The sequence below is a fragment of the Lissotriton vulgaris genome, chromosome 8 (assembly GCF_964263255.1).
Source record: "Lissotriton vulgaris chromosome 8, aLisVul1.2, whole genome shotgun sequence".
Taxonomy (NCBI): domain Eukaryota; kingdom Metazoa; phylum Chordata; class Amphibia; order Caudata; family Salamandridae; genus Lissotriton; species Lissotriton vulgaris.
The window spans coordinates 202,544,514-202,557,654 of record NC_141696.1 but is presented as its reverse complement, the minus strand read 5'-3'; the positions used below and the strand labels follow the sequence as shown (position 1 = coordinate 202,557,654).

The 13,141-nt window shown below is 41.5% G+C and overlaps 1 protein-coding gene across 1 annotated transcript in view; it reads left to right on the top strand.

Annotated features, from left to right (window-relative positions):
• Positions 1–13,141, top strand: part of GRM5 (glutamate metabotropic receptor 5) — a 418,371-nt gene that overhangs the window by 366,317 nt on the left and 38,913 nt on the right. The window contains exon 6 of the mRNA XM_086936081.1: positions 1,560–1,613. Within this exon, the coding sequence (XP_086792207.1) occupies positions 1,560–1,613 (54 nt within the window). The remainder of the gene's footprint in view (positions 1–1,559; positions 1,614–13,141) is intronic.

Genomic DNA, 13,141 nt, shown 5'->3' with positions numbered 1-13,141 from the left:
CACATTCATTTGGGCATGTGACTCTAGCAATGTTAGGGACATGGAAAGTCAGCATTGCTGTGGACATGCAAATCCAGCATTGTTTCAGGCATGCTAGTTGCTAACTGATTTGGACATAGAAAAATGCAGAAGTCATGCAGTCCGGAATCATGCAGTGAAGGTTGATTTGAGAAGACAACAAATAACGGCTACAAACTGAGCCTTTATCACAATGGTTGGAGAATGAATCATTTGTTGTCCAATTAAATATACAGTGGTACAAAAGGGGGTGGTGATGGATGGAGCATCTGAACCAATCAAACACTCACCCCCAGTCAACAGATCTGGGTTTAATCCATCACCGTTCTTTAGCCCACTCTGCCACCCAAGTTCTGATATGGCCATATGCAAATCAGTCTGACCCTGTGCCTCATGGGAACAGTCCAGCCCGAACTGCCAAACCATGCCTTCCCTGGACCGGATTCAAGCTTCCTAGGACCGGTTTCTGGCATTACAGCCGTCTTCAGCCAGGCTTGCTTGAATCCAGTGGCAAAGTGAGCAAGGGACTCACGTCTGAGCATACCCTGCCAACTTATGGCGAACAAAGTCCTGATTATTGTACTATTTCGTTAAAATGAAATTACTTACTGTTAGAGTAACATTAAATGCTTGAGCTTGTTATGTATTATTCTTTATGTTTACATATGTTTTCAGAGCCTTGCATCCCAGTGCAGTGGTGTATTGTTCATATCATAAAAGATACAATAAATATATTTCTTATCATAAATATTCATCTTGTTCAATTTAATATTACAGATATTTATTAAACTAGTATGTAGTCATTCTTCACACCCACATTTTGAAATAGGATGTTTAATTGTTTATTAGTTTTGAAAGTGAACACGCAAAAATATAAATATGTCCGAAAATCAGCTTGGATCAACAACTGTAAAATACATCATTCCCACAAACACCTAATTCAGAGTGGGTTGCTAAGACAATGGTAACATCATGATGCAGTAATTACAGTAAAGCATTTACAACCAGTTTTATGTCTCCGGATTTAGAATTTCCCACTCATGAATTTGGCTCATCTGTGTTTGCAGAGTATCGGTCACCAGCTGTTTTTATTAGTAACAGTCATGTTTTTTCCATGATGTATTGCCATATTGCCTCACTCCAGAATTACTGCGAGGAAGCACATTATGTTAGGTTTTTTATTTCTTTACAAACATTGAGGATATTAACCCAAAGAATAAGGTTTGATTGTATTCTCTGTGAGAGAACTTTTTTGCCACTGAGTGCAAAGTGAAAAAAGAACTGAGTAAATAAAATACTACATGAGGTATATACAGTAAGGTCTGCATTTTACTTAAATGTTTAAGAGACCCATTTGTGTGTGATTATGGGCATGAATACATGTCTTCTTACATGCATGTTTCAACATGTATGTCATGATTTGGGAAATGCATCAGAAGATCTGCAACGAATGTGCTTAGAGTAAATTCGGAAATTACATTTTTGTTATTGTTATTATTTTACCAATTCATTTATTAATTCATCCATTTTCTTTATTCTAGCATTTCATTTACACCTGGGCCTACTCACGTCTATTGTCATCAGCCAATCGGAATGTAAGCGCTTATTTTTTTCATGTTCATCTGCAATATTACATGAGAGAGCGAGTTGAGGCTTGGCTGCAGGGTACGTCAGTTGCTCATCAAGGCAGATGCGTGAAATAAAGTTTGAAAGGCCTGATAATGATGGTGAATGGTAGAATTAAATGGAAAGGGCTCTTCCACAGAGACCCGAATTGCACTCAATGACAGGGTATCTAATGATAGCAATTTGTTCAGAGAGCCATAGAAGTTAGCTCTGAAGACTGGCAGGCACAGTCTAGTGCACTGGAGTGTGAAACTCATGTAAATGTCAGTGGGATAGTTCATGTGAGAGGCGTGTGAGTCACTCCCACCTTTTTAAAACAACATAACATTTCACTCGCCAGCCGGAAACTGCCCATAATCATTAACATTTTGCTGCTTGACACTAATTATTGACCCGTCTGTTGCCATCCTTCCAACTCTTAGGTCCTCAAAAAATATTGTAGGTCCTGCAAGGTGAGAATGTCTCTAAACTTTGTGAGTCCCCGTAAATTGATTGCACATGCAATGATTTAGCCAGGGAATATATAAATACCTATGTTTGATCACAATTTGATAGTAAGTATTTCGGTAAAATGAAATTATTTACTGTTAGAGTAACATTGAATGCTTGAGAATGTTATGTATTTTTTTCAAATGTTTAGATATGTTTTCAGAGCCTTGCATCCCATATTGATTATAAAGAGAAATTGACAGAGGAGTACTCGTAACACAGTAAAACAATAAGCAAAAGCATATCCTTTACTGCTACCACTTTATAGTCTACCTATACACTTGGCAAGATGAGGAACCCAGATTTAATATAGACTTATTTTTATTAAGTCTATATTTATTTAAATTCTAGGGAATTATGGGAAATCGAGTGTTTCTGATGTCAGGTACCACAGAGGAGTCTAGTACATTATTTGTTTTTTAGTAATATGTAATTCATCTTTTGTATATAATTGATTATTTTACACCCCGTGCACACACTTCCTTATTATAAGAGACACAACTTGTGTATTGGTTACAGGCTCATAAAGCCCAAACTAGCATCTGTTTTCTATTTTGTTTGCATAGAACTGGAAGAAACTGTTGTGGTCATGTGACCAAGGCTCTGTTGAATCGAAACGCGTCATCTTGTGTCTATCGCTAAATAATCAATCGCTCCCTCTGCAACAGCTCTGGAGTGGCTGGTTCTTTACCCAGTACACTTTTGGGAAAACAATTTCTTCTTCATATACCAGCGGCGGCGTCTGCTAACCCAGCCCAACCTGTATATATATATATATATATATATATGTATATATATATATATATATATATATCAATTGAAGTTCTCTCCCAATTCGAAGTGATAAAGAGACGCACACGGTATTCAGATTGCAGGCAGCAATTTATTAACAGTGTGAGGCACCTGGCGCGTTTCGTTTTTGGCTTAAAACTTTTTCAAAGGTATTGCCTCAGTCCATGCAGGTTTAAAAGTGGGTTCAGGTGATTTTATTCACATTTATGCCCCGCCTCTGATGGAAATCTCTGGAGGCTTGCTGGGCATTATGGTACCTGCAGTCCCACTCGTGTTTCAAGTCTGTTAACTACACGTTTGCTGCAGGGAGGGGGTGTTGGGCCACGGTGCAGTAGAGTGTCATTTTCAATTTGCAGTCAAAATTTATTGCAGCTTTGCCAGTCCCCTCATTCGTGGTTGACTCGGCATGCTGTTTGCTGCAGTGCTTCGTGTTCTGCCAGTAGTCAGCTCTCTGCGCGGAGGTCGTCGGCTCCACACTGATGTTCCTGGGACGTGTTAGTCTTCCGTTACCAGGTCTGTCTACCTCCCAAAGTGCTTCCCAGTCTTTTATGGGACTGCTAGGGACCCTTACCTGACTCCGGTGTCAGGCGGCAGCCGATTTCCCCTGGGTTTCGGTTTGTCCATATATATATATATACTATAAACGTTGAATTGATTTAACATTAGTTCCTATCTGGTTTTATTTTAATGCCTTTCCTCCATTGTTTTCTAAGGGAGTGTTTGGCAGTTCCACTGGTTGACCAAGTGTGGTACCAGATGTACTCCAAGGGTGGATTACCGTACATTTCAACCTGGTTTAATATAGATAGTGTTATAGTTGCTATAGAAGTGTATTTTTGGAATTACAATTTTCCTACTCTTTTGGTGGGTTGTATTTTATATTAGCATTTCTCACAAAAATTATTCTTAGATTTCCCTAAGCCCCTCCATTTTAGTGGTAATTATTCCCCATTGTCCTCCAATTCCCCTTAGACCCTCCCACATTTACTACTAAAATGTATACTTTTGTGTGTGTCTGTCTCTGCTATGGAAACTATTGGAGAGAAGGAGGTGGGGTCTCCGGCCGTAGGTTGTAAATTTGACTTTGTAGTATGTGAGTAGTACTACTGGAGTACTACTTTATGTACTACACAATGCTGTTGTGAAGCATGCCCAAAATCATTTATATTGATATCTCAATTAAAGAAGGCAATTTAACCTGAAAATAAATCAAAGAGAGAAAACAATAGAGTTAGCAGAAAACATTCCACTACACAAATAGCAAAAAAAGAAATTATATATTTTCTTTGTACTTTTAGCAATAGATGCACTTTATATGACCAGCAGTGCTTATCAACCTGTCTCGAGGATTTTGGAGATGAGGCATGCCAGAAAAGTGGGGATTCCTGTAGCTGTCAGGTTTTATAATTTAATGCAAAAGTATATTTGTCATACCAAATACACAACAGCAGTGTGGCGGTTCAATTTCACCTCTGCCTTTGCTTGATTAGACTGGATAACATCACTGGTCTCCAAACGCATATTATAGTTGACTGCAAACACTCTAGTATCAAATCTCTAAAGATGGAACCATTTTTTTCTAGACTGCTTTTGTCAGCTCCTTAAATCAGAGTCTGCAATTTCCTCAACTAGAGCCACTGCAGCCCACCTACTGCAACGTTTTCTGCAATCAAAGTCCGTTTTCCACAAAAGGACATCTAATGTGTCCAGCCCCACCTGTTGTAGCATACAGTTAAAGCTGTTCAGCTCACTCAGCCCAGCATAACTCCACTCCAGAATGTAATCAGATCTCATTGGAAACCCAAAAGCCCACCTTATTTCCTGGCATATCTGCAACAACCCTTTTAAAATCTTAAGCTAATTTTTTTAGAACGATTTATCCCAAGGTTTATAAAGGGCCTCACAGCTAGAAATAACATTATTTAGAACTGAGAACTATCCTTATCTCACGCTCCTAGTGTATGAAAACCCTTAGTTGCATCTTGTAAAGCCCACCCCTTCAGAGAATGTAATCTTTTCCTTCATGCAAATCTAGAGAATGTAATGCCCAACAAACCTAGTGATGGTAGACGGGGCTTTCTAGAAAAATATTATCACTTCCTACAGTCTACTGAGAAGAAAGATGATGTTTGGGTGACCACCCATGATTAGTGAAATAATTCTGCCAGTAATAGGCAGATAGAGATGCTCTCACTTCTGGAGGAAAGCTGAGGAGTGCTCTAGCATTCTCTAAAACATCTTTGTAATTCAGAACAAAAATGGAATATCCAAAGTATCTGGGACTATTTTTATCTAGATGTGTTGTTAATGGGATGATCCACTGCATTGCATCTAAATGGAATTTAATCATTTTATACTCTGATAAATTCCCAGCTAAAATTGTATGATCTACTCTTAACAATGATTCAACACCACTTATGTATAAAATAAAGTTATGTATATAAAGCCAAACTTTAAAAGACCAAGAATGATAATAGGAAGATCCTTTCTTCCATATACACACTTTGTGTTAGGGTTTGAATTCCTATTGTATTTCATAATGGAGAAAGGGGCACACCATCTTGTACCCTGAAAAACACTAAATGGTGAAGAAGAACGATCCTCCACCACTACCATCAATGTCTGTTGTTTATATAGGGCAAGGTTATCATTGATCAGTTTTCTTTAGCAAGCCAAAATACTTGAGCTTCTCCTTTAGATATACCTACAGTTGAAATCATTGTCAGCATAAAAAAGTGCAAATTGGTAAAGGGAATCTCACATTTATTTTCAGAATCCATAGTTAATACAACAGTATTGTAATAGATTCAGATTCCTCACAGGGATAAATAGTTAAATACCTCTTGATTGACTTAGATCCACTCTGCCATCTGCTACCCTGCACAACCTTAAAGCTAACATCTTAGCATACACATTCATATTATAGTTGAGCTGGGAGACCTCTGGCCAAATGACCCAATTTGTTAATGAATTCGATCAACACAGTGTTTATAAACACATTATTAAAAAGATCTCTCCCAAACTATGAATGCATGTTTGTAGGTCTTATAGACTTCAAGTAACCCCCACACCCTGGCTAGCAGATGTCCCTCCTGATTGATGTGCAAACAGTATTGCACCTGATAGTGACCTGTGTGATAAAGATTACTTCATTGGTGTTAGAACTGGGATTTCTGGTTGGCTAAGACTTGCGCCAAAAGCCAGGCAGAAACCACCATTCTAGTCAGGGCAAGGGAGTTACACGCCAAAGATAACCCCTGCTCACCCGCTTGGTAGCTTGGCACGAGCAGACAGGTTTATCCCAGAGGCAATGTGTAAAGCATTTGCGCACGCACACAGCAACAACATCCCAGGCACACTACAAAAGGAACTCCACACAAGGTTATATAAAAATAACTTTTGTATTCTTAAAACACCTCAGATAGTAATCACACAATATACATTATGCCAACTGGCATGGGCAATATTCACAAGCGATTATTTAAACAGGACAGGGCAACTTGGGCCACTGTCAGGATCAGCACTTAGTAGAAATAGCACTTAAAGTAAATGTAACACCAAATAACAATTAGAGACCACAACCAGTAACCACTGGTAAAAGGTAGGTACACACTACGCAATACTAATCACCATAGGCATAGATCACGCAGGGACACATAAACTCACTAGTATAAACTATACTAGGCAAAACAACCTCCTAAGCATGAAAACACATGTAGAGGTATCGGAGGCATAACAGCATTGCACCTTACGCATAAATCACATTAGGCCTAACCAGTATAAATACAGTAGGCAATTTCCTCTCTAGTCTAAACACATTAGACCCTACCTCCTAAGTATAACTCACATTTAGGGACGTAAATCACAGTAAAGTACAATTTCACTAACACAAACCTCCATAGGTAAAACCATCTCTAGCGGTATCAACACAGGGTGCGTAAAACATACTAGATGCATTACATTTCCTAGCACCACATTTAAAGCACATATCACATTTAGCACATAAATCACATTAGGGCCTTGCGCCCTTTACATCTCCTAGCCCCCTGGCCAACTGGCCATCTCAAGAAGGGGGCTCAAATGCCCTGTGTCCAGAATGTCAGGGCCGCTGCCAATGCAGCACCGGTCAGGAGTGCGCCATCTGTGCAAACCTAAACATTGCAGCTGCCCACTACTTGCTAGGCAGCTGAGAACCATCACAAGGGCCTAAACGCTGCAGATGGCACTAAGTGCTGTGCAGCTGTGGAAGGCCTGGCACCTCTGGGCCACCTCTTTTCCTCTCAGGGACTCTCAAATTGTGCCTAAACGGTGCAGCTGCCCACTACCTGCTGGGCAGCTGTAAATGAGCAAATCCAAACTGGCGCATGGGCTCTCACTGGCCCTAAAACAAATGACTGTGCCCCCTGAAGCCATCTGGCTCTAAAATGAAAACATGTCCCTCGGGGCACTCTGGCTCCTTAAACACTGAGCCAAACTTTGGAGCCCTCTGGCTCTGAAATAAAACATGTCCATGGAGCACTCTGCTCCTAAACTAATTGTGCTCCCATCTTAGACGCAGCACTGGCCCCCAAACACTGAGGCATCCCTGGGGGATTAGCACGGGCTTCTGGGGAATAAAACTGCACCACATGCTAGAGCCATCTGTCTCTAAAGACAAATAGTGTACACATTGGAGCCCTCCTAAGGCTCTAGAAGAAGTAATGCGTACATTGGAGCTCTCTAGGTTCTCAAACTAACTGGGGCCCTCAGGGGCAAGAACACGGGCCCCTCTGGCCTTCGGGACCTCCACCGGGGCCCTTTAAATAACTGCGGCCATCGTTGGAGCCCTTGGACTCAGAAAATAACTGGGGGCCTGACACGGCCCATGGACCACTCGGGGAAAAGAAATGCTCAATTGTTGGAGCCACTCATGGGCTCGGTAAAATGCACCACCGTCACTGTGCCTTAGTCCGGCACCAACACACGAGCCCCACTTATCGGTTTCAGCGAAGGCAGGGCTCCGCTCTCACTCCGGCATCTCTGCTTTTCTCGCGCTGGGGGCAGGCCTCCCATCTTCTCCAGCGCGGCGCCTACGGGGCTCTCCCTTTACCTCAGTAGCCCCGCCGACCTGCCACAGCGCTGCTTTTCCAGTTGGCGGCTCCGGCCGCCGTCTCGCATTCACCCGGGCCCCCCCCCTGGGACCCGGGGCTCTCCCTCTGCTTTGCCGCAACTGCGGGGCTCTCCCTTTAACATGGGAGCCCCGCGTCCACACGCCGCGATGCTACTTCCGCTTCCGTCCGGTGGCCCCGCCCACAACCAGGCAGGACGCCGTGGCGATCTCGGCTGTATTCGAGGGGTAGGCTCCCTCGATATCCACAAGCACATCGCGGGGTGGGCACCCGCTTGAGAGACGAGCACCACAACGGGGTGGGCACCCATAAAAGAAAAATAATAATAAAGGTGGCCATGACACGGGGTGGGCACCCGCAGTGGAGTCACAAGGAGGAGGGAATCCCTACGCCGGGCATTCCTTCTGGGAAGCACCACGCTGCGAAGCACACGCTCTCCCTCAGCTGGGCAAGTTCACAAACCAGGATAGAGCGCTCCTCAGGCGCTGGACGGCTATAACAAGCCTTGGCAATTGTAAAAAGCAATAGGTCCAAGAGAAGTCGGGGGCAGAAAGGATAGAGCAACACAGCTCCCAATCAAGGAAATTCCACCAGGCATCCAGGGGCTGGGCAGGGCCCAGGGAGGCAACCCTTCCCCTGGGCCCCAGCAGCAGCACACCCCTGGTAGATTTGAGTTGAGCACAGGAACATTTTCATGGGGTCACAGCCCCTCTTTTATACACATAAATCCTTTGTTTCCCTGGTGCAGGCAAGGGGTGAACCAGATGCAACTGGGTCCTGAGCACTTTGTTTTGCTCAGCCTCTCTGCCTATTCACAGGGTGGGTCAGGGACATCAGACATACCACAGGGGGTGGAGCCAGCATTGTGGAGGGAAGGCCCAGCCCTATTCAGGTCCCAGGTGCACTCCTCCCTCCCATCAACATGCAGATCTCTCCATTTACCACCGGGGCAGACCCATCCTGACTCCTGGAGCTAGGCACACCAGCCAGCTCCAGCCAATCACAAGCCAGACAGTCAATTCACATTCACTGCACAGACATGCCAACTTCTAGAAGTGGCACTTCCACACTAGACACAATAAATCTGCGCACATCATCGCGCAGCATTTAATCTCACGAGTTCACACATACCAAACTCGACCCTGCACTCCCCACACATCAGGAACTACCATGGACACACACATTCCCCATGCATTCCTATGGGAGGGCAGGCCACTCTCATCACACATACACAGAGAGCGCACACACTTTACACCTGGACCACAGGGAAAAGTGCGCAGAGGCCTAAAATCACCAACACCAGGTTACAGAAACAGGCTAGGCAAATGCAAAAAGTTTCGGGGTGAACCTGCCAAAAGGGCCAAGTCCAACAATTGTTATTTGTGCTTCCTGAGCAAACAGGTATTTGCACAGGGTTTTCAATTTTTCCCGGGCACTTGTAATCAGGCTTTTTTGTGAATGTATAATTCATATTCAGGGTGTTAGAAGTGCCATTAAGACACATATGAGGATATGAGCCATGCATATTATAGGATAGTTTAAGCTAGTATTGTTTTTAGATTTGTCACCATCAACCTACATAAAAGTCAGAGTCTAGATATTGAAGTCCCTCTTTGCTTTGAGATCCTTTCACAAATGGAAGCTGGTTCACTCATAATTGTACATGATAACCTTATTGGAATGTGCTCTAACTTTATTTTGTCTCCTTTCTTTTCCTGAAACAGAGATACTGAAAATTATGCAAATGTTCATATACCTTAACACTTTGTTTGGAGTTGGAAGCAGTTTCTTTTTCACAAACCTGTCTGTTTGAGTTTGGTTTATAGAAACAGCGGCTAAGCTCTGACTGCCAACATCAAGACAAGTGTATCATGCTTAGGAGACAAAATACCAAGGAATGGCCCTCATTGACTTGAGTATGTAGGCATTCCTAAATTGATAAGTAGCTAAGATTGCCTTATAGAGCACACCTTCTCAATGATAGGGACAAGCAGAATTGCAGCATTTTTCTGTTGTGAAATATGCATATTTGGAGGGGGATTATGAAAAATTACATCTTTAGCAGAAAATGATTTTGTTCGATATTGCACATGAACATTGAACACAATGGTATAACTCACATACAAAAGCCATGCAAGATAATGTTAGAGAATCATGAGAGCATGCAGTCTGGAAGACACAGGACACATCATTTTCACTGCCCCATGAGATATTTTCTTCTCAAACTAGTCTAATGCAGGAAAAAAAGAAAAATCATAACAAATTTGTGAAACCCTATTGTCAGGATTTATGTGAGATTTTGTTGAATATTGAAGGATTTTCCCATGACTACTTGAAATGGAATAATGTGTCCCACAAGAATTTACTTTTCAACTCAATGTTTGAAAACCATGCAGAAAAATAAATATCAGTTGATTTCTTGATTGAAAGTATGGAATATTCTCTTAATCTGATAATGGGTTATTGACTAACAATATATCATATAACAGACAAGAAATACTATTATATGTGAAGATATCTTCTCTGTTGTAATTGATTTTCTCAGGGACTTCTTTGCTGACACTGAAAATCAGTTTTCAGTGTTTTCTTTACTCAAGCAGCAATATACAAATAATATGATTCATTGACTCCGAGAATAGCCAATTAATTTGCAAGAGCAATAGTAATAATAATAATCCAATTCATGAAGCGCTTGAATACCCAATGGCATCTTGGCAATGCCACAAAAATATTATAACCAGAGGGTAGGAAAAACGAAGAATTAGACCGTTCATTGGAGCAACCACGTTATCAGTTGTTTCCTGGAGGAAAGATGGTCAGTGAGACTCAGTATGTCCCGAGGTAAGGCATTCCAAAGTTTAGAAGTCAAATGCCCAAATAATCTTGCAGCCCATTGACAGCGCTTGATTTTCTGCACTACCCTGTTTATCCTAGAAGCAGACCTTAAGGCGTTATGTACCTTTGGAATTTTTCCTTAAGATATTTGAGGTCTGCTCCACCTATCGATTTACATGATATACATAGAGATTTAAAAATGGATCTTTATCTTACTGGAAGCCAATGAAGATTGCCAAGTTTGTGGAAATAGATTGGTATTTAGACATGTCTAGAATCAAATGGTCTGCCCCATTTTAGATTACTTGTAATCTCTTTAGGTCTGTCAATGTTAATGGCCAAATAAAAGGCATTACAGTAATCCAATCTACACAAAATTATGGCACACACCACCAACTGACAAGAGTTCCTCAGGATATAAGAAAATAATTTCCTAAGCATTGTCAATATGAGGTTACATGCTAATATGACAGAACTTAGTTGCTTAGTAAGAGTTTGAGAACTGTCAAAAGTAAGCCCTAAATTTCTGGCTGATTTGACTGGCAAAGGGATAATATCCAAATCGGACGAAAAAAGCAAACACAAGGAGATGATGGAAGGACTGCTGAAACTTTTCAGACACTCATCCCCAGCCACAGATCTGTGTTGAATCCATCATTGTTCTTTAGCTCACTTCCCCATCTCAGTTCAGACCCAGCTGCATGCAAATTAATCTCGACCCTGTGCCTCATGGGAACAGTCCTGCCCGAACTGCCAAGCCAGGTCTTCCCTGAACCGGAAACAAACATCCTGGGACCCATTTCGGGGTGACACCCCTCATCAGCCAGGCTAGCTTGAATCCAAATCCATAGGCCGCCAAGCAGAAAACAATATGTTAGTTTAGTTACCGAAAATGATAACTCACGTTTTCTAACCAGTTAAACTGAGGCAAATTACATTCGTCCATTCGCTAACAGCCCCTCATGCAGATTTGAACATTTATGCGGTTACCTGAATATCCTCTGAAATCAGGATGCCTATTTGTGTGTTGTCCACATGGGAATACACTGATAGAAGAAAGGACCTAATCAAAATTGCTAGAGGAGAAACATATAAATTACACGAGGTGGGATTAAATGAAGATCCTTGTGGCAACACACGAGCAGACAAAATGGTTTGGAGTAAAATTGGCTGCAAATTAGCATCTGGGATCTCCCCAGGAGAAACCATTTCAGTAGCTGTAAAGCTTTACATTTTATCTGTAACTCGGTCAGATGGGGCACTAGTATGGAGTGGCTCACCGTATCAAATTCCACAGACAGCTCTAGTAGTATTTCCTCAGCAGAATCGCCATTATTAACCATACACTTCATGTTATCCGTGGCTGCTATGACCACTTCTGAAACCTGATTATGTCTGGTATAATAATGCATGCTTATCAATATCTGCAGATAATGCCAAATTCAAGGCCTTCTCTATCATTTTAATCGGAAAGTGTTAAAGAGATACTGGGTGATCGTTCTTTAACTAGTTTGGATTTGCACATGGATTTTTAATGAGAGGAATTATCTTGGTGTCCAAGTACTATGAAATGAGCCTAAATTAATAATCAAATTGAATATAAGTGTTACCCATTTAGAAACCATTTCTGGGACCAACTGAAGAATGCACAGTAGTCAAGGGTCAGATGGTGAACCCAATTTGATTGGGAGAATAGGATTAGTGATTTGTTGTTCCGTAAGAGGAGAGACATTTTCTAGCACTGAAATGGTGTCTAAAGGTATGTTTACATTGTGATCTACTGTAATCAACTCCTGATTCAAGCAAGAACATTCATCATAGATTGTACTAATCCTATTTTGAAAAAAATTGGCTTGTTAATCGCATAAAGCCTAAGTGGCATTAGCCTATCTCATAAGGAATTTTCCTACTGAGAAAAGCTAATTTTTAATGAAATATGTATTTCTTCCTGTTTAATATTGCATTTATAATCCCGATTGAGGCTCTTATGTTTCTCTTTTTCATCCTCATTAAAGTATGTGGATGAGCACACCAGATAAATGAAACGTTTTAAAAGGGCAATGAACACGATCAGTGTGCTACGCCCTCTGGTGTCTGCCTGACACTTGTTGTAATGAAAGAAGGTCAAGCTGCTGCATGCAACTTGAGCAAGGCATGCACAACTTGGATAATATTATATAAAAAATGTGACATTATATCAATCCAACATCATAACAATTAACCACAATTGTGTACAGTAATTAAAGAATTATTTATGTTTAGAATTTTTCAAC